This window comes from Anomaloglossus baeobatrachus, chromosome 1 (assembly GCF_048569485.1).
Source record: "Anomaloglossus baeobatrachus isolate aAnoBae1 chromosome 1, aAnoBae1.hap1, whole genome shotgun sequence".
In the NCBI taxonomy this organism is placed as follows: domain Eukaryota; kingdom Metazoa; phylum Chordata; class Amphibia; order Anura; family Aromobatidae; genus Anomaloglossus; species Anomaloglossus baeobatrachus.
The window spans coordinates 632,567,538-632,592,422 of record NC_134353.1 but is presented as its reverse complement, the minus strand read 5'-3'; the positions used below and the strand labels follow the sequence as shown (position 1 = coordinate 632,592,422).

The 24,885-nt window shown below is 42.9% G+C and overlaps 1 protein-coding gene across 1 annotated transcript; it reads right to left on the bottom strand.

Moving 5' to 3' along the window:
• Positions 1 to 507: 507 nt before the first annotated feature.
• Positions 508 to 24,075, bottom strand: CMTM5 (CKLF like MARVEL transmembrane domain containing 5). The gene is made up of 5 exons (XM_075340803.1): positions 23,547 to 24,075; positions 16,604 to 16,756; positions 15,176 to 15,274; positions 7,469 to 7,562; positions 508 to 761 (listed from the first exon to the last, which is right to left on the bottom strand). The coding sequence occupies exons 1-5, from the start codon at positions 23,640 to 23,642 to the stop codon at positions 748 to 750; spliced, it is 456 nt and encodes a 151-aa protein (XP_075196918.1). The 5' UTR covers positions 23,643 to 24,075; the 3' UTR covers positions 508 to 747.
• Positions 24,076 to 24,885: the final 810 nt, after the last annotated feature.

The window sequence follows — 24,885 nt, the reverse complement described above, 5'->3', positions numbered from 1 at the left end:
AACATCCAGGCTGCTCCCTGTCATCGCTCCCGGGATCCCCGTCTAGAGCAGCGGTGGTGTCACCAATATCACCACAACCGTGGGTGGCGTCACGGACAATACCAAATCCCCACAATCCAATCCCCCACCCTTTTCACTCACGGGCGAGGAGCGCCGCTCGAGTCCCCGGGATCCGGCCCACCGCTCGAGCCACCACCAAGCAGCAGCAGCCGCAGCAGCCGGACCCGAGCAGTGGGAGAGCGCAGGGTCCCCTCCTCCGCCCGCGACATGCGTCACTTTCGATTTGACCCCACCGACATCGCACGTGCGATGTTGCAACGTACAAAGCCGCCCTAAGAGTTATCTAACTCAAAACACTTTGTATCACACACAATCACAGGACTTGTTTAGGCATGTTTTATAAACACTGGATCATTAGTCAACTCATATTGTTCATGTAGCCCACCCTCTCTATGTTCTGTTGGCAGAATAACAGGTTACATTATTCATATACTCAAATCACAAGTGTACAATAAACACATTTAATATCATACAGATGTAACACAATCTTCACATTGTATATCTCACATAGTCTTTGATGTGTTGGCTCAAGTTTGTCTCAGGACAAGTTTGTTGATAAATACTGAGAATCCATAAGTTATGGTGAAATGAGTTTTAGAGCGATTATAATGAGGAAATAATCCTAACGATGTCCAAATGTCTCTGTTTTATTCTTTTATATCAATTCCAATCCTTGAGTAGTCATTATTAATTACGAACACCTACGAAATAAGCAAGTGTAGAGTTAAAATTGTATAAAACATTATATACAATAATTTCGTTTTTCAATTTATTTAATCGAATACAATTAATTCACAAACCAACTACTAGGGTATAACCTTAAATCAAAAATTACAGTGGGAGAACTATCAAAACAGGTCAAGCTGTATGATCTCCTTCATACATAGTTATATAGTTACATACAGTTAGGTCCAGAAATATTTGGACAGTGACACAAGTTTTGTTATTTTAGCTGTTTACAAAAACATGTTCAGAAATACAATTATATATATAATATGGGCTGAAAGTGCACACTCCCAGCTGCAATATGAGAGTTTTCACATCCAAATCGGAGAAAGGGTTTAGGAATCATAGCTCTGTAATGCATAGCCTCCTCTTTTTCAAGGGACCAAAAGTAATTGGACAAGGGACTCTAAGGGCTACAATTAACTCTGAAGGTGTCTCCCTCGTTAACCTGTAATCAATGAAGTAGTTAAAAGGTCTGGGGTTGATTACAGGTGTGTGGTTTTGCATTTGGAAGCTGTTGCTGTGACCAGACAACATGCGGTCTAAGGAACTCTCAATTGAGGTAAAGCAGAACATCCTAAGGCTGAAAAAAAAGAAAAAATCCATCAGAGAGATAGCAGACATGCTTGGAGTAGCAAAATCAACAGTCGGGTACATTCTGAGAAAAAAGGAATTGACTGGTGAGCTTGGGAACTCAAAAAGGCCTGGGCGTCCACGGATGACAACAGTGGTGGATGATCGCCGCATACTTTCTTTGGTGAAGAAGAACCCGTTCACAACATCAACTGAAGTCCAGAACACTCTCAGTGAAGTAGGTGTATCTGTCTCTAAGTCAACAGTAAAGAGAAGACTCCATGAAAGTAAATACAAAGGGTTCACATCTAGATGCAAACCATTCATCAATTCCAAAAATAGACAGGCCAGAGTTAAATTTGCTGAAAAACACCTCATGAAGCCAGCTCAGTTCTGGAAAAGTATTCTATGGACAGATGAGACCAAGATCAACCTGTACCAGAATGATGGGAAGAAAAAAGTTTGGAGAAGAAAGGGAACGGCACATGATCCAAGGCACACCACATCCTCTGTAAAACATGGTGGAGGTAACGTGATGGCATGGGCATGCATGGCTTTCAATGGCACTGGGTCACTTGTGTTTATTGATGACATAACAGCAGACAAGAGTAGCCGGATGAATTCTGAAGTGTACCGGGATATACTTTCAGCCCAGATTCAGCCAAATGCCGCAAAGTTGATCGGACGGCGCTTCATAGTACAGATGGACAATGACCCCAAGCATACAGCCAAAGCTACCCAGGAGTTCATGAGTGCAAAAAAGTGGAACATTCTGCAATGGCCAAGTCAATCACCAGATCTTAACCCAATTGAGCATGCATTTCACTTGCTCAAATCAAGACTTAAGACGGAAAGACCCACAAACAAGCAAGACCTGAAGGCTGCGACTGTAAAGGCCTGGCAAAGCATTAAGAAGGAGGAAACACAGCGTTTGGTGATGTCCATGGGTTCCAGACTTAAGGCAGTGATTGCCTCCAAAGGATTCGCAACAAAATATTGAAAATAAAAAACATTTTGTTTGGGTTTGGTTTATTTGTCCAATTACTTTTGACCTCCTAAAATGTGGAGTGTTTGTAAAGAAATGTGTACAATTCCTACAATTTTTATCAGATATTTTTGTTCAAACCTTCAAATTAAACGTTACAATCTGCACTTGAATTCTGTTGTAGAGGTTTCATTTCAAATCCAATGTGGTGGCATGCAGAGCCCAACTCGCGAAAATTGTGTCACTGTCCAAATATTTCTGGACCTAACTGTAGTTACTTAGGTTGAAAAAAGACCTAGGTCCATCTAGTTCAACCTTCCTCCACCAATTGTACATTTGGTCACTAAGTCATTTATAACCAACAATGTTGTGTGTACTGAGGAAATCCTCCAGCCCTCTGTTATAGTATCATATATACCAGCGGACCTTTATAACTTTGATCATGAGCCATATTCCCACACCATGCACTATAGTGACATCAAGAGCCGTACAGCACTGATATAATAACAACCTAAGCTTCCCATAGAAAGCACACCGAGACATTGTGCCTCCTCACTTATAGGAAGTATACTGACATCCAGGGGGTCCCACTTTACCCCTTTTTGGTATGCATGCATCAAGCACATTCACCACACTATTGCGCCGAGCTTCGAGCACCCCTCTAACTGGCAGTATTTCACCCTCACCACCAGTATATATTCATCTGTTCTTCTGTGCAGGGGTACTCACAAAGATCATCATTTGGAGACCTTGTCTTCATAGTTGTTTGCTAAACCTGGTGCCCACACAAGGCGGGCCAGCCATTTAAATATGGCTCTCAAGCCACGGGATGTAGATATCCATGCATTATACTAATAATCTTTACTTTTATGGCATCTATGATGGCAATAACAACAGAAGACTCCTGTGCAAGAACCGAGTATCAGCTCTTTGTTTTCAAACTGTTAGGGCTCACTCACACATACGATTTTTCCAGGTACAATAAAAATTGGCTAGTTATTCTGATCAGAGTGTTGTCCGAATGTCATCATTTTTTTCTCATTCGTGGACAAATAAAAAGAAAAAAGTATCTCAACGTTCTCCATTTTGGCAGTCCATAAAAATCGCAGCGAACTTGGATATCTAATTTTTCACAGACCTATTGACTCATATTGCAATTTTAATCTGACCCTTGGATCAAAATCTTGCATGTCTCCACTATTTACCATGGTCCTCTTGGTCCATAAAAAAATCACACACATGTGAATGTCCCCATTGACTATTACAGGAAAAGGAATAGAAGAGCCAGTCCAGCGAGTTACGTCAGATAATCCACTGTCAGTAAAACATAATTTTTATTCATTTAAAAGTAAGCCATCATGTATGGGTACAACAAGGTATTTTTATGTCAGCATCAGACAATGTGGTTCGGCATTTCATCATGGTCTAAGTGTGGTTTAACATGCTGGACTGGCTCTTCTATATAAATAGCTGCTATGTCCGCATGTTGCTTTTTACCTGCTTTTTTGCTGCTTTTTCAGCTGCAGCGTTTAATGCCAAAATGGTTGTGTTCTGCTTTTCAAGAAAAGTCTATGGGAATTTGGGTTTCTTGTCCGCATTATGCTGTTCAAAATGCTGCCTTTTTGTTGCAGAACTTTGGTCAAAAACTCAACTTTGCAGTGCAAAACCCAAATGGCAAAAACAATTGACATGTCAATTGTTTTTGCCATTTGGGTTTTGCACTGCAAAGCTGAGTTTTTGACCAAAGTTCTGCAACAAAAAGGCTGCAGTTTGAACAGCAAAGTGGGGTTTAGAAACCCAAATTCCCATAGACTTTGCTTGAAAAGCAGAACACAACCATTTTGGCATTAAACGCTGCAGTTGAAAAAGCAGCAAAAAAGCAGGTAAAAAGCAACGTGCAGACATAGCCTTACTTCTAAGGCCCTGTGTGCACTAGAAAATGGAATTTTCTTAAGAAAATTCCGGACCCTCTGAAAGATTACCGCACCTGCGGTAAAAAAAAACGCAGCAAACCGAACCCGAAAACCACTTGCGGTTTTACCACGATTTGCCGCAGTTTTGCCGCGGGTTGTTCCCTGCGATTTTTTACCATTATCTATGGCAAAAACCGCAGGTACATGCAGAAAAGAAGTGACATGCAAATCTTTTTGCTGCAGAAAACATGCAGCAAACCCTGTAGGTGAAAAAAACGCAGTGTGCCCACAGCATTTTTTTTTTACCATAGGTTTTGCTGGGGAAGGCCTGCAGAAAGGTTATGAATATTTTCTGCAACAAAACATGCAGCAAAACTGCGGCAAAACCACAGTAAAAACCACAGCGTGCGCACAGGGCGTAAAAGAGATAATCTGTAGTACTTCAGTTTGTACGGTATGTAGTTTGGTTCATGAAAAACAGATGTTTTAAAGCAGGTGTTGAAAATGTCCACCATTCGCATCCGTGTAGGCTCCGTTCCATATTGTTGAATGTATTCCACAGGCCGTCTGAGGGTCATAGTCTGAATTTCTTACTGTATATTTTCTCAGTGCCTGTAATATTCATGATTTGTTACTCTACACCCGACCTTTCAATTGGTATTTTTGGACATCCTCCAACATGCCTATCCAGCAATTTCATGTACTTTGTAGCTTATTCACCAATGACAGAATACACAGTATGGACAGTGGATTTCGACCTCCACACGTCTTTCGAAACTCCCTTTGGCAACTCTTGAAGGACTCAGTTTTCTAATAAGTTTTCACAAAGAAAACACACTCCTCCAAACTGTATCTGTACACTGTTAATAAATTAAGAAGGAATGAAAAAATGGAGGCACCACACATAAACTACCGACAAGCAGAAAGGTGTACAGCAAGTCTATTAGTTAGTGAAGACTAAAGACGACCGCCAGAGAGATAAGTTCATTGCGCTATCACTTCTCATGAACTAAAGTATGTACAGTCCAAATTTCAGTATGGTCAATGGTCTCTTTTAGAAGTTACAACAATTTTTGTGGGTAAAGTAGTGAATGAATCACCCTCTTTACTAACCATGCAAGGCGCCCAAACTTTTGCATTGGCCCATTTTCCTTTTTTGCTAATTTAAAAATGTAAAAGATGAAAATAATTATTTTTTTCGGAAATGTGTCATCTTTAAAGGGAACCTGTCACCGGATTTTTCCCTTACCAGCACCAGTGATCCTTTACATATAGCATTCCAAAATGCTGTACTTAAGAGCCCGGGCCGCTCTGTATAATAGAAAATACAGTGGAACCTCGCTTAACGAGTAACCCACTTAACAAGAATTTCGCTTAACAAGCAAAGCTTTCTGTAAATTTGTAACTCGGTTTACGAGAAAGCTTTGCTGTACGAGCAAAATCCTGACCGCACACACTTCCGGTTCCGTACATCCACCGCGCTCTGACCCGCTCTTGCAGTCCACACAAACACACATAAGCACGCACAAACACACACAAACAAACAGGTACGCACACACATACAGTATTATGCTCACCTTACCTTCCGTTCCACCGCCGGCCTCATGGTTCTTGTAGTCCCACGGAACATCGCAACATCCTTCGCGGCGAACTACAAGATCCAGGAGGCCGGCGATGGAACGGAAGGTAAGGTGAGCATAATATGTGTACCTTCAGTTCCATCGCCGGCCTCCTGGGTCCTGTAGTTCGCCGCTCCACTCCAGGCTGTGTATCGGCAACCATAGCGACGAAGCAGGAACTTCCTCTGTTACCGCTACTCAAAGGCAGCGCGCTGGCGACTCAGAGGCAAGCGGCTCCTGCCTTTGACGTCAGCACTCTGGCAGTGTAAGTTCCTCCCTCGTCGTTATGGTAACCCGATACACAGTCCATACCGGAGAACAGCAAGTCCCAGGAGACCGGCGATGGAACGGAAGGTAAGGTGAGCATAATATGTGCTTGTGCGTGCGTGCTTGTGTGTTTGTGTGTGTTTGTGTGAGTTTGTGTGTGTATGTACGTGTTTGTGTGTGTTTGTGCATGTGTGGAATGGCACAATAGGGGACCAGGATGGAACATTTAACAAGTTGTGGAACGAATTGTCTGCATTGCAATGATTTCCTATGGGAAATCTTGCTTTGCTGAACGAGTAACTTGGTTAACAAGCACACTCCCACAACAGATTGTTCTCGTTAACCAAGGTTCCACTGTACACCTTTATTATACTCACCTAGGTGGTGGTCCGGTCCGATGGGTGTCGCTGCTCTTGATCCGGTGCCTCCTACATCTTGTGCAATCACCCTCCTCCTGCCCAGCCCCGTGTGCATGATGTGTTGTGCGTCATTCACAGAGAGGTCTCCATTGTGATTCTACGCATGCATACTTTGATCTGCCTGGCTAAGGGTAGATCAAAGTACTGTAGTGCACATGTGTGGGCGGTCTTTGACCTATCCTCGTGCCTGCTCATTACAGTACTTTGCTCTGCCTTCAGCAGGGCAGACCAAAGTGCGCATGTGCAGGAGCGCAATGGAGGCCTCTCTGTGAATGACGCAGGACACATCATGCACACGGGGCTGGGCAGGAGGACAGCAATGGCACAAGATGGAGACGATGCCGGAACGAGAAAAGGAACATCCATTGGGCCAAACCGCCCACTAAGGTGAGTGTTATAAAAGTGTTTTTTACATTTTATAGAGCGGCATGGGCTCTTATATACATATATATAACTTATGACATGAACTTAATGCCTGTGGGGTCTGGACTCTGGGAGCTCTATTGATTTTGAGAATAAAGAAAGTACAATATTAATCTAGTTCTTTGTCCCCTTTACCATTTTTACATGCCCAATGTTTCGTATAACATAGAACACTGTATGGAGGGGTACAGCATGGCCCTCTTTTAAAAGACATTGCTGTAGTTTCCTGCATAGGTCAATACTTAGAAGGGGGTGCAGCTTCAGGCTCAAGGTCACTAAGCGTTCATAGTTCAGACACCTACCAATTGTAAAGTGATGACATACTTTACCTTGTAAGAGGGCAACATACTGCAAAGGTTCAGCCAAATTGGTATTGCCGACCTATTTTGTTTACTTTTGTATTTAACTATATATTTGCAGATGGAAAACAGCAAGAATATAGTGGGTATATACAGTTCTTGTAAGCTGGCACAGTATGCTCACCATCTTCTCTCTCAGATGCCTGGTCCGTTATTTCTGTCTTGTATATGTTATAAGCATCATAAGAGAACACTCCGACCAGTAGGAACCCAAAGAGCTGGAAAAGAACCAAAGCAAGATCTTGGAGTTACATACTTCAATCAAGACTGTCTTGGTCAAATGAAGTTTAAGTAATTTTTTTTTATCCATGACTGAATTCAGTAGTATGTTTAACACGTTATTGAACATTAATGCGACACATCGGCATATTCTGTAAGCACATTATCCAGATTTGTGCGACACACAGAGCTCCGACAGCTAACTATGCGGAACCACAGTGTGCATGACTGTACAAGATAGACTCATCATCTCAAATTTGCATATAGTCTGAATGGTGGGCACCATATCTAACCATAATACTTGTTCCTTACCTAAAGTAATTGATTTGAACTGATGACAATTATTTTCATTGTAACTGAAAATGATCTGGTTTATAACAGTTGATTCACACAGTAGTTGTGTGCCGTGCATCATGAATACCCTAACCTACTGTATCCTCACCTATCCCTTGTAGACTGCGAGCCTTCACGAGCAGGGACCTCTCTCCTCCTGTACCAGTCTGTGCCTTGTATTGTTTATGATTATTGTACTTGTCCCTATTATGTACAGTTAGGTCCAGAAATATTTGGACAGTGACACAATTTTCGCGAGTTGGGCTCTGCATGCCACCACGTTGGATTTGAAATGAAATCTCTACAACAGAATTCAAGTGCAGATTGTAACGTTTAATTTGAAGGTTTGAACAAAAATATCTGATAGAAATTGTAGGAATTGTACACATTTCTTTACAAACACTCCACATTTTAGGAGGTCAAAAGTAATTGGACAAATAAACCAAACCCAAACAAAATATTTTTATTTTCAATATTTTGTTGCGAATCCTTTGGAGGCAATCACTGCCTTAAGTCTGGAACCCATGGACATCACCAAATGCTCGGTTTCCTCCTTCTTAATGCTTTGCCAGGCCTTTACAGCCGCAGCCTTCAGGTCTTGCTTGTTTGTGGGTCTTTCCGTCTTAAGTCTGGATTTGAGCAAGTGAAATGCATGCTCAATTGGGTTAAGATCTGGTGATTGACTTGGCCATTGCAGAATGTTCCACTTTTTTGCACTCATGAACTCCTGGGTAGCTTTGGCTGTATGCTTGGGGTCATTGTCCATCTGTACTATGAAGCGCCGTCCGATCAACTTTGCGGCATTTGGCTGAATCTGGGCTGAAAGTATATCCCGGTACACTTCAGAATTCATCCGGCTACTTTTGTCTGCTGTTATGTCATCAATAAACACAAGTGACCCAGTGCCATTGAAAGCCATGCATGCCCATGCCATCACGTTGCCTCCACCATGTTTTACAGAGGATGTGGTGTGCCTTGGATCATGTGCCGTTCCCTTTCTTCTCCAAACTTTTTTCTTCCCATCATTCTGGTACAGGTTGATCTTTGTCTCATCTGTCTATAGAATACTTTTCCAGAACTGAGCTGGCTTCATGAGGTGTTTTTCAGCAAATTTAACTCTGGCCTGTCTATTTTTGGAATTGATGAATGGTTTGCATCTAGATGTGAACCCTTTGTATTTACTTTCATGGAGTCTTCTCTTTACTGTAGACTTAGAGACAGATACACCTACTTCACTGAGAGTGTTCTGGACTTCAGTTGATGTTGTGAACGGGTTCTTCTTCACCAAAGAAAGTATGCGGCGATCATCCACCACTGTTGTCATCCGTGGACGCCCAGGCCTTTTTGAGTTCCCAAGCTCACCAGTCAATTCCTTTTCTCTCAGAATGTACCCGACTGTTGATTTTGCTACTCCAAGCATGTCTGCTATCTCTCTGATGGATTTTTTCTTTTTTTTTCAGCCTCAGGATGTTCTGCTTCACCTCAATTGAGAGTTCCTTAGACCGCATGTTGTCTGGTCACAGCAACAGCTTCCAAATGCAAAACCACACACCTGTAATCAACCCCAGACCTTTTAACTACTTCATTGATTACAGGTTAACGAGGGAGACACCTTCAGAGTTAATTGTAGCCCTTAGAGTCCCTTGTCCAATTACTTTTGGTCCCTGGAAAAAGAGGAGGCTATGCATTACAGAGCTATGATTCCTAAACCCTTTCTCCGATTTGGATGTGAAAACTCTCATATTGCAGCTGGGAGTGTGCACTTTCAGCCCATATTATATATATATAATTGTATTTCTGAACATGTTTTTGTAAACAGCTAAAATAACAAAACTTGTGTCACTGTCCAAATATTTCTGGCCCTGACTGTATACCCCTTTCATGGCGCTATAATAATAAATAATAATAATAATAATGACCAGGTGGCAAAACTAAAAGCATTTTATAGTATTTCAGTGCAATTATTGCCTACACAATTTTCAGATTTTGCAATGCGAGCGAAAATCACACAAATGTGATGATTGTCGCAGATTTCAAATTGAAAACAGTGTCATTGTTAATGGCCACGTGATGAGGGTAAGGCTGGACGGAGCGGCAGAGTCACCACCATTTCAATTGGCCATTTGCTTATAAGAATGAAACATTTGTTCCCCTCTCACATAAAGTCATTGTTTAAAGATATTAAATCAAAAAAGCTACTGGCCACTGCTGTTTTTTTTTTTTTGCGTGACTTGGCTGCTCCACTTGGCCGCATACTTAAGCAGTGAAAAGCAGTTTACCAAGAACCTAAAGGCCCAGTCACACACAACGACTTACCAGCGATCCCGAAAACGATGCGACCTGATAGGGATCGCAGGTAAGTCGCTGGGAGGTCGCTGGTGAGATGTCACACAGTCAGATCTTACCAGCGATGCAGGAACAATACAGGTCGCAGTAGCGACCTGTATAACGATCTCAGCAGTCACTGTGACCCTGTCACACAGCGTCAAACACAGCGATGTGTCCTGCCCAGTAGGACATTGCCTTTGAAGAAAATGACCTGGACCATTCAGCAACGACCGGCGATCTCACAGCAGGGGCCTAATCGCTGGTAAGTGTCACACATAACGAGATCGCTAACGGGATCGCTACTGCGTCACCAAAACGGTGACTCAGCTGCGATCTCGCTAGCGATCTCGTTATGTGTGACAGTACCTTAAGAACGAACATTGCCGTTAGCTGCAGTCTTCCTGTAAATACTGTAAATAGGTTGCATGCTTACATACCTAAGAATACTAATCTCATATTTTTGACAGGGGGTCAAATGAAAGCAAAGGATAAATACTAAAATAACTGAGGAGTGAAACACACTCTCATCACCCTATGAGGAAATGTGGCCACATAATCAGGAATGGAAACCTCCTTATGACTGCATACTTTTAGGGTAGAAAAATGATAAAAAGCTTTATAAGATTTCATGACTATCCAATTATATATATATATATATATATATATATATATATATATGTATATATATATATATATATATATATATATATATATATATATGCATTACTCCATTCAAATAGTATTCCTGTTGTCCCATACAAAGGACACGTATGTGTGCACAAAGAAGTTACGGTGTATAGTGCAAGTTAGCCTTGATTAGTCTGGCAGAAGGTTTATTCAGGACTGGTTTGGCAGGGTTTCTACAATTCCCTAGACCAGGGGTGTCAAACTGAGGGCCCACTGGCCAAACCAGGTCTCCACATTTATGTGGCCCGCAAGCTGAGTTGCCAGTAAAATCCGGGTGCTTTTCTCTGCTGTCCATAGTGACATGACTTTTTAAAAAATTGCCAGCACGTTTGTATGTGCTAAAGAGGCTGCCATACATGTTACACACGGTAGATGTTAGAAGGTAGGTATATGACGTTTGGTTGGTATGACGTCATTTCCGTCACATGTTATCGGCGCCACTTTTGGCTCGGACAAAGTGATTGGTACTTAGGAGAGAAGTAACACGCATGCCCCATTTTTAGCTCTCGTTCACAAAAGCCAAAGGTGAAAAAAAAGCAAAGGGTGGTGGGATTTGGAGGGTCTATACTGCTGTGGGTATGCCTGTCGTGGGGTTTAGGGGAGTCTATAATATCTGTGGGGGATTCGGGGAGCTATAATACAGGGGGTTGCCTTTGGTGGGATTTGTGGGGTCTATAATGTGGGGGGCCCTGTGGTGAGTTTTGGGGAAATACAACGCTGGCAGTTGGAGGGAGTTTAGGGGGTGCGATGCTGGGGGGTGCCTGTAGTGGATGTTTTGGGTGTGTGTGATGTTGTGGGTGGGTGCCTGTGGTGAGATTTGGGGGTCTATAGTGCTGGTAGATGCCTGTGGTGGGAGTTTGTGGGTGTGCAATGCTAAGGGGGAGATGGAGATCTGCTTGGGCCCTTACAATAATAATCGGCCCTTTGAATGCAGCCATAATGCTGATATGGCCCTCTGTGAAAATGAGTTTGACACCCCTCCTCTAGACAGTAATAAAAGGACAGCACTAGGACCCATTGACTTGACTGGGTAACTTTAACCTCCAAATCAGATTAAAATAAGATATGTTTCTGTTTTCTTTTTTTATGGACAGTCGACAAAACACAAATACAGACATGTGAACATGTCTATAGAGTTTCTGTGATACAACACTTATGTGAAACACGAACATGTGAATGAGGCCTTTAAGGAACCCTGTCATCTTAAAAATGTTATCTGATCTGCATGTCATAGAGCAGGAAGAAATGATTATATTTATATACATTATTGCGGTAAAAGTTTGGTAAAACTTGTATTCATTTGAAATGTATTTTAATCATTAATATCCCTGCTGTTTGTATGCATATGAGTCTGGTGGACAATCCCTGTATGACTGTGCATGCAGCAATAGCTGTCAATCACTGAACAGGACCGCCCACTGGACTCATAGCCATACAAAAATCAGAATACAATTCAAATTATATGGAATCTTTTTACACAAACCAATACATCATCCTGTTCACTTCTCCTGCTCTTTACCATACCAACTGCATGTACAACATGATAGGTTTCCTTTCAAGAGAAACTCAAATTTATATACAGTACAGACCAAAAGTTTGGACACACCTCATTCAAAGAGTTTTCTTTATTTTCATGACTCTGAAAATTATAGATTCACATTGAAGGCATCAAAACTATGAATTAACACAAGTGGAATGAAATACTTAACAAAAAATTGTGAAACAACTGAAAATATGTTTTATATTCTAGGTTCTTCAAAGTAGCCACCTTTTGCTTTGATTACTGCTTTGCACACTCTTGGCATTCTCTTGATGAGCTTCAAGAGGAAGTCGCCGGAAATGGTTTTCACTTCACAGGTGTGCCCTGTCAGGTTTAATAAGTGGAATTTCTTGCCTTATAAATGGGGTTGTGACCATCAGTTGTGTTGTGCAGATGTCTGGTGGATACACAGCTGATAGTCCTACAAAATAGACTGTTAGAATTTCTATTATGGCAAGAAAAAAGCAGCTTAGTAAAGAAAAACAAGTGGCCATCATTACTTTAAGAAATAAAGGTCAGTCAGTCTGAAAAATTGGGAAAACTTTGAAAGTGTCCCCAAGTGCAGTGGCTAAAACCATCAAATGCTACGAAGAAACTCACATGAGGACCGCCCCAGGAACGGAAGACCAAGAGTCACTATTGCTGCAGAGGATAAGTTTATCCGAGTCACCAGCCTCAGAAATCGCAGTTTAACAGCAGCTCAGATTACAGACCAGGTCATTGCCACACAGAGTTCTAGCAGCAGACACATCTCTAGAACAACTGTTAAGAGGAGACTTTGTGCAGCAGGCCTTCATGGTAAAATAGCTGCTAGGAAACCACTGCTAAGGACAGGCAACAAGCAGAAGAGACTTGTTTGGGTGAAAGAACACAAGGAATGGACATTAGACCAATGGAAATCTGTGCTTTGGTCTGATGAGTCCAAATTTGAGATCTTTGGTTCCAACCACCGTGTCTTTGTGCAACGCAGAAAAGGTGAACGGATGGACTCTACATGCCTGGTTCCCACCGTGAAGCATGGAGGAGGAGGTGTGATGGTGGGGGGGTGCTTTGCTGGTGACACTGTTGGGGATTTATTCAAAATTGAAGGCATACTGAACCAGCATGGCTACCACAGCATCTTGCAGCGACATGCTATTCCATCCGGTTTGCGTTTAGTTGGACCATCATTTATTTTTCAACAGGACAATGACCCCAAACACACCTCCAGGCTGTGTAAGGGCTATTTGACTAAGAAGGAGTGTGATGGGGTGCTATACCAGATGACCTGGCCTCCACAGTCACCAGACCTGAACCCAATCGGGATGGTTTGAGGTGAGCTGGACCGCAGAGTGAAGGCAAAAGGGCCAACAAGTGCTAAGCATCTCTGGGAACTCCTTCAAGACTGTTGGAAGACCATTTCTGGTGACTACCTCTTGAAGCTCATCAAGAGAATGTCAAGAGTGTGCAAAGCAGTAATCGAAGCAAAAGGTGGCTACTTTGAAGAACCCAGAATATAAGATATATTTTCTCAGAAATGGAGGAGAGATTCCAGGGCACTACTTAGCATATAGCAAGCCATTCTATCCAATGTAGGAAAAAGTCTCATATTCAGAGGCTGGAGGCAAACACTGGGGTGCTTATATCCATAGATAGCAAATCATGCGGTGTGGAAGTAGAAAAAATATAGCACTCACCAGTTAGTTTAGCTGTGCAGGATCCTGTTTATTAAACAGTGGAGATTAGATGTGCGGAGAGGGCTGGTAGGGAGAGGGAGTGAACGCCGTGGCAGACGACGGCCGTTTCGCACCTGTCCGGTGCTTCAGCTGGTGAAGCACCGGACAGGTGCGAAACGGCCGTCGTCTGCCGCGGCGTTCACTCCCTCTCCCCACTAGCCCTCTCCGCACATGTAATCTCCACTGTTTAATAAACAGGATCCTGCACAGCTAAACTAACTGGTGAGTGCTATATTTTTTCTACTTCCACACCGCATAAGATATATTTTCGGTTGTTTCACACTTTTTTGTTAAGTATTTCATTTCACATGTGTTAATTAATTGTTTTGTTGCATTCAATGTGAATCTACAATTTTCAGAGTCATGAAAATAAAGAAAACTCTTTGAATGAGAAGGTGTGCCCAAACTTTTAGTCTGTACTGTGTGTATATATATATATATATATATATATATATATATATATATATATATATATGTTCTTAGGGGTCCAGGTCCTGAGGCCCCCATTGATCATGTAAACAACCCATTAGAGGTGCACAGCTCAAGAGGCTAAAGCGGACAGTTCCTGAGTCTGAACATGTGCACACAATGTGGCTTTCCTGAGAAAGATGTGAGGACCACTTTGAAACGCGTAGACTCAACCACCTTTGCTATCGTTTCCAAACATTCGGAGATTTGATTTCTTCCAGCAGGGCTGAAAGAAGCCACATTGTACTTGGGTTCCTTTATATTTCTTCAAGTGGGAGCTATGCTCACCTGCCTCCTGTGCTGCCCACTTCTAAGAAATCTTTTTAAAGGTTGTGGGGGGTGTCTCAGGATCCAGACCCCAACCAATCTGTAAAGAATTTACAGGCCTACAACATCTACATAAATATCCAAAAGTTTAGATACTCTGTTTTTAAAGCCATCTCTACCTTTAAGTAATAAAACCAGTGTTTCATGTAAGTTAAGATCTATCCTAAAGATTGTGTCACTACGTAAAGTAAGTGAGGTGTGTAAATATACTTACAGCTGCCGCAATTGCTCCTGCCTCTCCTGAACTCCGTGTAGCAGCCACAATTGACACTACCACAAAAATGACTGCGGCGGAGACACAGCGCAGGAAATCCTAAATGCAACAGAATGCAGTATTAAAAAAAAACACCAAAAACCTGAGCTGAAACAATGTTCAGTAAACATGCAACATTAAGCATGTGAATTGCAGCCTTAAGACTAGAAAAAACCAAGGAGAAAAATTGTATGAAAAATACCCTGAATATAAATAAATAAATTGCAAGTGCTTAATAACAGGGTACTTAGTGTATACATTTTTGCAAAAAGGTAAAAAGCTGTCTCATCTCGTCACGGTCTACCCATCTGAGACAGTCCCTAACCTACTGAAGTTAAAAACATATTCTGTACCTGACTTGTGTCATGTCACAACTCCAATATGAATGGTGGCAAGTGGTCAGCTGTGTCCCAGATTAAATACACAGCAAAGTGAGACGCAATTAGCTGTTCAGTCTCAGTATTAGGAGGGCTGCGCCCCCAACTTGCAGTAAAGCAAGATAACATACAAAAAACACCAAAAACCTGAGCTGAAACAATGTTCAGTAAACATGCAACATTAAGCATGTGAATTGCAGCCTTAAGACTAGAAAAAAAGCAAAGAGAAAAATTGCATGAAAAATACCCTGACTATAAATAAATAAATTGCAGCTCAGGTTTTTGGTGTTTTTTGTATGTTATCTTGCTTTACTGCAAGTTGGGGGCGCAGCCCTCCTGATACTGAGACTGAACAGCTAATTGCGTCTCACTTTGCTGTGTATTTAATCTGGGACACAGCTGACCACTTGCCACCATTCATATTGGAGTTTTGACATGACACAAGTCAGGTATTGATAATGTTTTTAACTTCAGTAGGTTAGGGACTGTCTCAGATGGGTACACCGTGACGAGGTGGGACGGCTTCTTACCTTTTTGCAAAAATGTATATACTAAGTACCCTGTTTATTAAGAACTTGCAATTTATTCATTTATAGTCAGGGTATTTTTCATGCAATTTTTCTCTTTGTTTTTTTTCTAGAATGCAGTATTAGTAATTAAGACCGCGCACCAACAACGCGTTTATTAATCTAGTTTACAGGGTGCATTATATCAGTATTAAATGGGACAAAAGTAATTAGCTGGAAGGATATCAGGTCTGGTTCCAATAGTATTTATCACACATGGAGGCAACAACTTAATCATTAACTGCTGAGATTGCTAATGAAATCCAAATTACTACCCACACTTTCAAGTCACCAGTACTTTATCTGTCCGGCTTAAATGCTACAGCAAATTAAGCAGAATAAACAGAACAAACTTTGCAATTGCTGCTAAATTCTGTAATCGCATTTCCACTCTGGGGTTTGGTAGAAGAATCCAAACCAAATGCCTTTTCTAATGTTTTACACACCATACAGGGCCAGTTGAGAGCAGCAAAACGCAGATGGTAGTGACTTGAGAAAAGGACGAGGAAGATGAGAGTGATAATAAGCTCAATCAGAGCGGCTGCCAAATAGGACGATATGGAGGCCGCAAAACATATCAATATCACAAAGCAAAGGACCTGTGGAGAGAAACATGGAAGGAAATGAGGATCATATGCCATAACACAGAGGTAATTGAACTGATAAACAATGGGTTATGTCCGCTCTTATTTTCCCTGCCTGATTATTCAATACAAAATTATCTTTGGTAATTAGCAATATAATGTATGGGAATCCCACACTGCATATAGGCATGCAGATCTTTAAAACATAAATCCATTGACACTTTTATAACTTATATCTGTTGCTGCATTCCAAAGAAATATGAGTTTTAATTCATATGTAAATGAGATAATAAGTGCTCTGGGTGTGAGAGAGCACTTAAGGGGAATCTGTCAGCAGTTTTTGCTATGTAATATAAGAGCTGCATGATGTATGGGACAGAGAGCCTGATTCCAGCTGTGTGTCACTTACTGGACTGCTTGGTGCAGTTTTGCTAGAATCCCTGTTGTCACTGCTGTAGATGTAGCAGTGCTCAGAATGCTGAGCTGTTTGTAACCCCGCCCACACCCAGCAAGCTGTGAATCAATGGTCTGTGTAAGGCCTGTTTCACACGTCAGTGAAAAACAGTGACGTTTTTCACTGGCGTGTAAAACACGCACATGTCCCTGCGTGTGCCGTGATTCACGGCACACGTGGGTTGTCTAAGTGCAATCCGGGCTCCGTTCTCCGTGGCCCGTGATTGCACTTAGAAAACAACTCACCTGTGCGCGCTCCCGCTGTCCATGGTGCTGATCGCTCCCGCGGTGCAGCATCCGGCCGGCGGTGACCCCCGCAGCAGCTGCTTCCGAGTCGGCTGTGTCGCGCATAATGAGTATGCGCGACAGTAATGAGCCGGCTCAGAAGCAGCAGGCTGCACGGGCTGCAGAGGACATCGCTGGACGCCGGGTGAGTTAAAATGTTTTTTTATTTTAAAAGCACATTTTTTTCTGGCACGTGTTTCACGGATCACACCACTGCGTGGTCCGTGGAACATCAGTGATGCCAGAAAAAAATGGACATGTCTCCGTGCGGCAATCAAGCACACGCGGGTACGCCGCACGGAGACACGTGCAGTGTAAAATCACTGACGTGTGAGCAGACCCATTCATTATAATGGGTCTGCGTATGTCAGTGATTCTGGTACGTTTTAAAAAAAGCACAAACGTCCCAGAATCACTGACGTGTGAAAGGGGCCTTACACAGATTATTTGGACTGCTTAGAACATGATACCTAGTCCTGCAGTAATAATCTCTTGCTGATAACACACTGATTGTATTGAAACTGCTCACCAGGTGACACATTGCTGGAATCAGTGTCTCTGCCCCTACATTATATTGCTCTCAGATTATGTGTCGCCCAGGGAAGGGGGTACTCGGTCCCGGGCAGTAACAAATGGGAATGTCACTCTGGCACTCTGGTGGCCGTTGCCCGGTCCCGTGCCCTGGGGACACTTAATAAAAGGGGAGTATTTACAGGGGATAATAGAGTTAATGTTCGTGACGCCACCTGCGGGTTGCGGTTAAGAATGGAGAACTGCCGCTGCTCAACGTGGGTACTCCCGGGGATGGTGGTAGTGGCAGCTATGGTGGTAGGCCCTCCGCAGGTAGGGCTGTGCCTGGGAGATGTATAGTGTATAATGATGGAGACCACACCAGGTTAACTTTAACAGTCTCTACTCACATGGACCCTCGGCCTGCTGGTTCAGGTCCCAGGAGTATCAGTGCCAATGTAGTGACCCAGGTTGCTCTGTCCCCGGCACTCTCTGTAGATTGAGTCCCCATAGCGTGGAGCGTTTGGGAACCCCAACTTTCCCTTTTGGGGTACAGTCTCCTTCTCCGTACGGCGAGCACTGCGGATCCTGCGGGGAGGTAAGTGTCCGAACCCCAATCCTAGTTTACTGCTGATGCCCCCGGATTATTTGGTTCGATGAAGTCCGTGAAGGTGTCCTCACCATGCAGATATTTGCCAAACCATTTGACCTAGGGCCCTGTGCCCCGTGTGTGCTCTGGTCCCAGCGGTATCTCGGTACCCGTTCTGGCGACCTCTCTCCTGTGCCCCGGGGTCACCGTTACACGGACCCAGCTCAGGCACGTCCGCACACCTCTCCTGTGTGCTCCCCTCTACTCGACTGCTCTCTGACTGACTGACCCCTCCCACCAGGCTGGCTATACCAAGGGACTCGTTCCCATGGCGACCATCCCCTTACATGGTTAACCCTTTATGCCCAGGGTAGAGAGGAGAACTAGGATTTTAGATGTGTGTTGGTGAAATCGGCACTGGTACTCCAGGTCCCAGGGGGTAGGTTCTGCATCCCCTAGAGGATGCAGTTCCTTGTAGCGCCCTGAGGTTCTCAGGGGCGCTACAAATACATAACAAAAATCTACTGACGAATTACCTTTAACCTTGTCATGAGATCCCCATTTTCGGGGGGGGGGGGGTTTTCAGTTTTTTTTCCTGACCTTCCGAGAGCTATACCTTTTTTAATTTTTCCACCAATGTAGCCATATTGATGACTTGTTTTTTGCAGAACGAGTTGTAAGTTTGAATGAAGCCATTCTTTTTTCAATATATAGTGTACTGGAAAACAGGAAAAAAAAATTCAACTGTGGTGAATTTGTAAAAAAAAGTGCAAATTCACAACTTTTTTTTTAAATTTACCATGTTCACTATATGGTAAAACTGACCTGGCAGTATGATTCTAAAGGTCAGTACTAGTACGTAGATAACAAACAGGCTGAACTCTAACTCTAAAGGTACTGTCACATAACGAGATCGCTAGCGAGATCGCAGCTGAGTCACCGTTTTGGTGACGCAGTAGCGATCCCGTTAGCAATCTCGTTATGTGTGACACTTACCAGCGATCAAGCCCCTGCTGTGAGATCGCTAGTCGTTGCAGAATGGTCCAGGCCATTTTCTTCAAAGTCGATGTCCTGCTGGGCAGGACACATCGCTGTGTTTGACACTGTGTGACAGGGTCACAGTGACTGCTGAGATCGTTATACAGGTCGCTACTGCGACCTGTATTGTTCCTGCATCGCTGGTAAGATCTGACTGTGTGACATCTCACCTGCGACCTCCCAGCGACTTACCTGCAATCCCTATCAGGTCGCCTCGTTTTCGGGATCGCTGGTAAGTCGTTGTGTGTGACTGGGCCTTAACTCTGAACGCTATTTTCAGAGAACCGTGAAGTTTTAATTTTTTTGGGAACTGAGGCTAAGTGATGGCTTATTTTTTGGGGCCTTGGGCTGATGTTTTTACTGATACCTTTTCTAGATACTTGCTATGTTCTGATAGTATTATATTGCGATGTTGTGAAAAATGTTTTAAAGCTGGTGTCTCGATTTGTTTTCCCGTTGCGCTGTTTACCAACTGGATTGATTAATTTTATATTTTGAAAGAATGGACATTTCTCAAAGCAGCGATACCAAATATGTGGATTTTTTATTGTTTAGTTTTCAATGGGGCAAAAGAGCGATGATTTGACTTTCATCATACTTGGGTACTCGAGTTGCACTCATCCGAGCATCCAACTGCTTGTTACGAGTACTGAGCCCCTGAGGATGGTAGTGCGCGCTCATCACTACATATGAATTAAAACACACATTTCTTTGGAATGCAGCAACAGATATAAAATATAAAGGTGGCTATGGAATAACATGTCAAAGACCTGCATGCCAATATGTGCACTTTGGGAATTGATCTCACTGACAGATTCCACTACCGTGGAAAGCTTCAAGAGGAACCTCAAGACCCACCTCTTCCAACAAGCCTACAACCTACAATAGCCCTCAGCCCAGTAGACCACTGCGCAACCAGCTCTGTCCTCACCTATTGTACCATCACCGATTCCCTGTAGACTGAGCCCTCGCGGGCAGGGTCCTCTCTCCTCCTATACCAGTCTGTCTTGTACTGTTAATGATTGTTGTACGTATACCCTCTTTCACTTGTAAAGCGCCATGGAATAAATGGCGCTATAATAATAAATAATAATAATAATAATAATAATTTCCTTGACATATTACTAAACATCGACTTCTATGGGACTCGAACACAGTAGACAAAGAAAAGTGAGAACAATTTTCCTTTACTACAAACATCCACATTTGATTTCCCCCTCAGCATTAGCTTGTAAATGTATGATTTGACAACAGGATATATTTCCAAGCAAACTTCAGTGTATCAATATTCTAAATTACAGGTTGTTACATGTGGTATAATTACAGGTCATTCACTATTTACCATAACATTTCGAACCTTGAAGAATTTATTGGGAATGTGTTATTAGAAAATGACCCATTATTTAAATAAGGTTTTGTAATTATATGTATTTAAAATTTTAATTAGAAGTTAGCAATTTTTACACTGGCCACTGGGGGTTTTAAAACTCAGAATCCAAACTCCATCAGAGGCGGGATTACAATGACAGATAACAGCTCTATGCACAGCTGATAATACAGGATCCACCATTCATGATAAGTGATGTCACAGCTGACCCTACTCACTCTCCCTTGACAATGACAAATGCACATGATCATTAGATGCTTCAATGGAAAAGACAGTGACTGAGACTGTTCAGTGTGGTCATGTACATGTGTTGTTTCCTAAAACAACAGAAAGTTAGGGCCTGATTCATCAAGCCTGGCACTGTTAACACCATTGATGAGGAAATGTGCTGGATTCGGACGTTCCCGATTCATCAAGAGGTGTCACCCTCCTTATGAATCAATGAATCAGGAGTGTTGGAGTAATGGCATACACCTCTGTGTGCGCCCTGCCACAAAACCCGCTGATCTGCCCCAGGGCCGTGGGGTACTCGGTTTCCAGGCGTTGGGTAATGAGATTATGTCCAGTATGGTTACTGGGGCTGGAGGTAAGACCTCCGGGGTGATGGTTAGGCAGCCAGTTGTTTGCACTTCCCGTAGGTGAAGCGGGGTCCCCAGGGCAGTTTTAGTAGTCTTTCACAGATTTGGCAGTTTGTCTTCACAGCCTTTTCAACTGTCACTTTAGTGCAGCAGCCTATGGCTCCTCAGATGAAAGAAATAAAGTATGTCACACCAATTCATTAACTTTGACCAGGTTTTACTTGCAGGTATTATTCAGGGTACAGTCTCTGATGTGACAATTTTTGGTGATCTGGGAACAGTTCAGGATCTCTACACCAGGTTAGTGTGAGGCCTCCCTGCTGTGCTGTGTCTCTCCTTGGTCCTAGGCTGCATGGAGCTATACCTTGACCCTCTCTTTCTGTCTTCACCTGTATTGCAGGTGGCGGTAGCTTCTCTAAGGCTACTTTCACACATCCGGTTTGAGCCCTGCGGCTCAATCCGGCTGTGAAAACTATGCAACGGATGCGGTGAAAACACCGCATCCTTTGCATAAGTTTTTACATGCGGCCGGTCCGGTTTTTTCCGGTTGCGGCATGCTACTGAGCATGCGCAGTGGAAAATACCGCATGCGGCGACCGGATGCGGTTTTTTCCGCATCGCGCCGCATCCGGCCTCCATAGGGATGCATTGAAAATGCGCCACAGCGGCCGGATGCGGCGCGATGCGGTGTTTTTTGCCGGAGCAAAAAACGTTGCAGGGTACGTTCGATCCGGCCGCCGCATCGGCTAAATCTGCCGCATGCGGCAAAAACCGGACCGAACGCAAGCCCCTACGGCACAATGCGGCACTAATGTAAGTCAATGCAAAAAAAACCGCAATCGGCGTTACAAAAGCCGGTTGCGGTTTTTCTGCAGAACGCCGTATTGTGCCGCAGAGCAAAAATCCGGATGTGTGAAAGTACCCTAAGGGGGCACTTCTGTACTTATTGTGGTCCCTAAGCTCTGTGAAGCGGCTTTGCTTTCAGGTGCTGCTGCGGCCAGGAGATCCTCAGGGATGAACCGATCTGGCTCCACCTCCCCGGTCACTCCTCTTTTGCCTCACTCCTGGATCCTTCAGTCTGTCTCACAGCTACTCGTACGGGCTTAGCACAGCCCTCTCACCTTGATGTGCTCACAGTCCTCTCTGAGCTCAACTCTCAACTGTCACTCTCTGACTCCGCCTCCAGACATGGATTTAAAGGGGACCTCAGCCGAGCTCGGCTTGTAGGCCACCCCCTCCAGGTTTGGAGTGGAAGGTGTTGTTTGTGGGATTACCTGATGTGAAGATCCTTCCCTGCCCCAGGTACAGGTATATCTGTGGCAACCGAACCCTGGGGTGCCACACCTACACCCGTCCCTACACGTAAAAGCTTTGAGGAATAGATCTCTTAGAGTCTAAAAAGCGCTAGTGGTGAGTGTGAAAATGGCAATGTTTCTCATTTTTATTTTTTAATACAGATTGTTGCTAAACTTGTTTAGTAAACACATTTAACACAAAATTGATTTAAACAATATGTTAATTTCTCATGACACAATCCCTTTAAACGTTAAAGGGTTTTTTCACTGTTGACGTGGGAAGTAATAAAACTAAATATTGAATGGATGACTGAATAAACTGATAGCGATATGATAAATGTATAGATAAAATACTGAAGAAAAATAAATAGACACTATAACACAATGTTTAAGCACCATTTATATTTGTAATGTTAGATAGATAGATAGATGGATAGAGGGATAGATAGATAGATGGATAGATAGATAGATAGATAGATAATAGAGGGATAGATAGATAGATAGATAATAGATGGATAGAGGGATAGATAGATAGATAGATAGGTGGATAGATAGAGGGATAGATAATAGATGGATAGATAGATGGATAGATAAATAGATAAATAGATGGATAGATAGATAGATAGATAGATACTAGCTATATACGCAATATTCATGTACCATTGCTTACCAGCTCTGCCAGTAAAATCCGTCCTTTCGGTGAGTTTAGAAATTCTTTGTCCAGAGAAAAGCCCCTGGTGCTGTCGGCATCTTCCTGGCCACTCATCCCCAGGCAGGGGCCAAAACAAAAGTAAAGAAAGTGAGTTATGGAGAGAAGAAAATATATAGAAGTTACTTGGGGAGGTTTAGTTTTAATTTCCAGTAAAGATTAAGCTTTGGGGTTGAGTTAGTAGATGGTGTAAGATTAATTGGACAGATGTGAAAACGTAAAGAGCAAGTACCACTACACGTGATGTTTGGAAGACGCAAAAAGCATTATTAAGATGTAGTATGTGATATTGAGACCAAAGGAGTAAGTAAATGTGAGAATGAAGTGTTAGGAAATGTAGTAAATTCTATAAACTGAAGCAGAAGGGCTGGAGATTGGGGATTGTGGAGCTTCTTCCTGATGTGTGCATGGATGACGAGGAAAACTGTGTCTGAAGTGAGGTTGCAAATGATCCAGATTTGTGTTACAGGAAGAGGGGGAGGGAAAGAGACTGGAAGAAAAAAGAAGGAAAGAGACTGACACAAACACCCAATGGGTAGTCATGGAGTGAAATGTTGGGATTTCTCTAAATCCTGTGAAAATTATGTATAAGAAGAACTTTTGGTGTCCAAGAAGGTGTAAAAAGAGTACTATAAGGGGAAAGTCAACATGTTTAAGAGGATATTAACAGTAGATCATATTTTAATATATTGGCGCTATAAGCACAGGCATAACTCTAGCTTCTGGGACCCAGTCTTCACCTCCCTTGTGCCATTTACGATTGTAGTGTCCATGACTCGGATGTGACCGCTATGCCCCTGACCACTACTATCGGCTGTTACATGTTGCTTGATACTGATTGCCTGGTACTTCTATAGCACCTATATAATTCTAAATTCTACATCATTATATGTATAGACTCTATTCACAGAAAGGCGCACAATCTGTATTCCCAGACCAAAATATAAAGAAATTAATAATAGTGTCTAGCTCATGAAATTGAATTTTCATATGTATGCAGTGGAATGATATGCCATGATTGTTGGAAAGGTATCCTTCTGTTACAGATTTTCTAACAAATTAAAATGCTAAAATAAAGAGGTTATCGGATCTAAAATGGTAAGGCTGTACTCACCCATGCTATATCATGGTGACAAGCTGCTTCCAGGTTGATCGTTCACTTCCGATGCCGCCTTCTTTGACTATACACTGCTTTCCCCGCCCACCGGTGCCTGTGATTGGTTGCAGTCAGCCATGCCCCCACACTGAGGTGCAGTGTGTCAGCTGACTGCTTCCATTCACAGGCTCTTCTATATCGTAG

Bases quoted from the DNA above. Each gene is read 5' to 3' on its own strand.
- CMTM5 (XM_075340803.1), bottom strand. From the start codon at position 23,642: ATGAGTGGCCAGGAAGATGCCGACAGCACCAGGGGCTTTTCTCTGGAC. The intron at 16,757-23,546 runs GTAAGCAATGGT...TTCTCTCCACAG, and splicing joins GGATTTTACTGGCAGAGCTG to GTCCTTTGCTTTGTGATATT. The intron at 15,275-16,603 runs GTGTGTAAAACA...TGTTGCATTTAG, and splicing joins CTCTCAACTGGCCCTGTATG to GATTTCCTGCGCTGTGTCTC.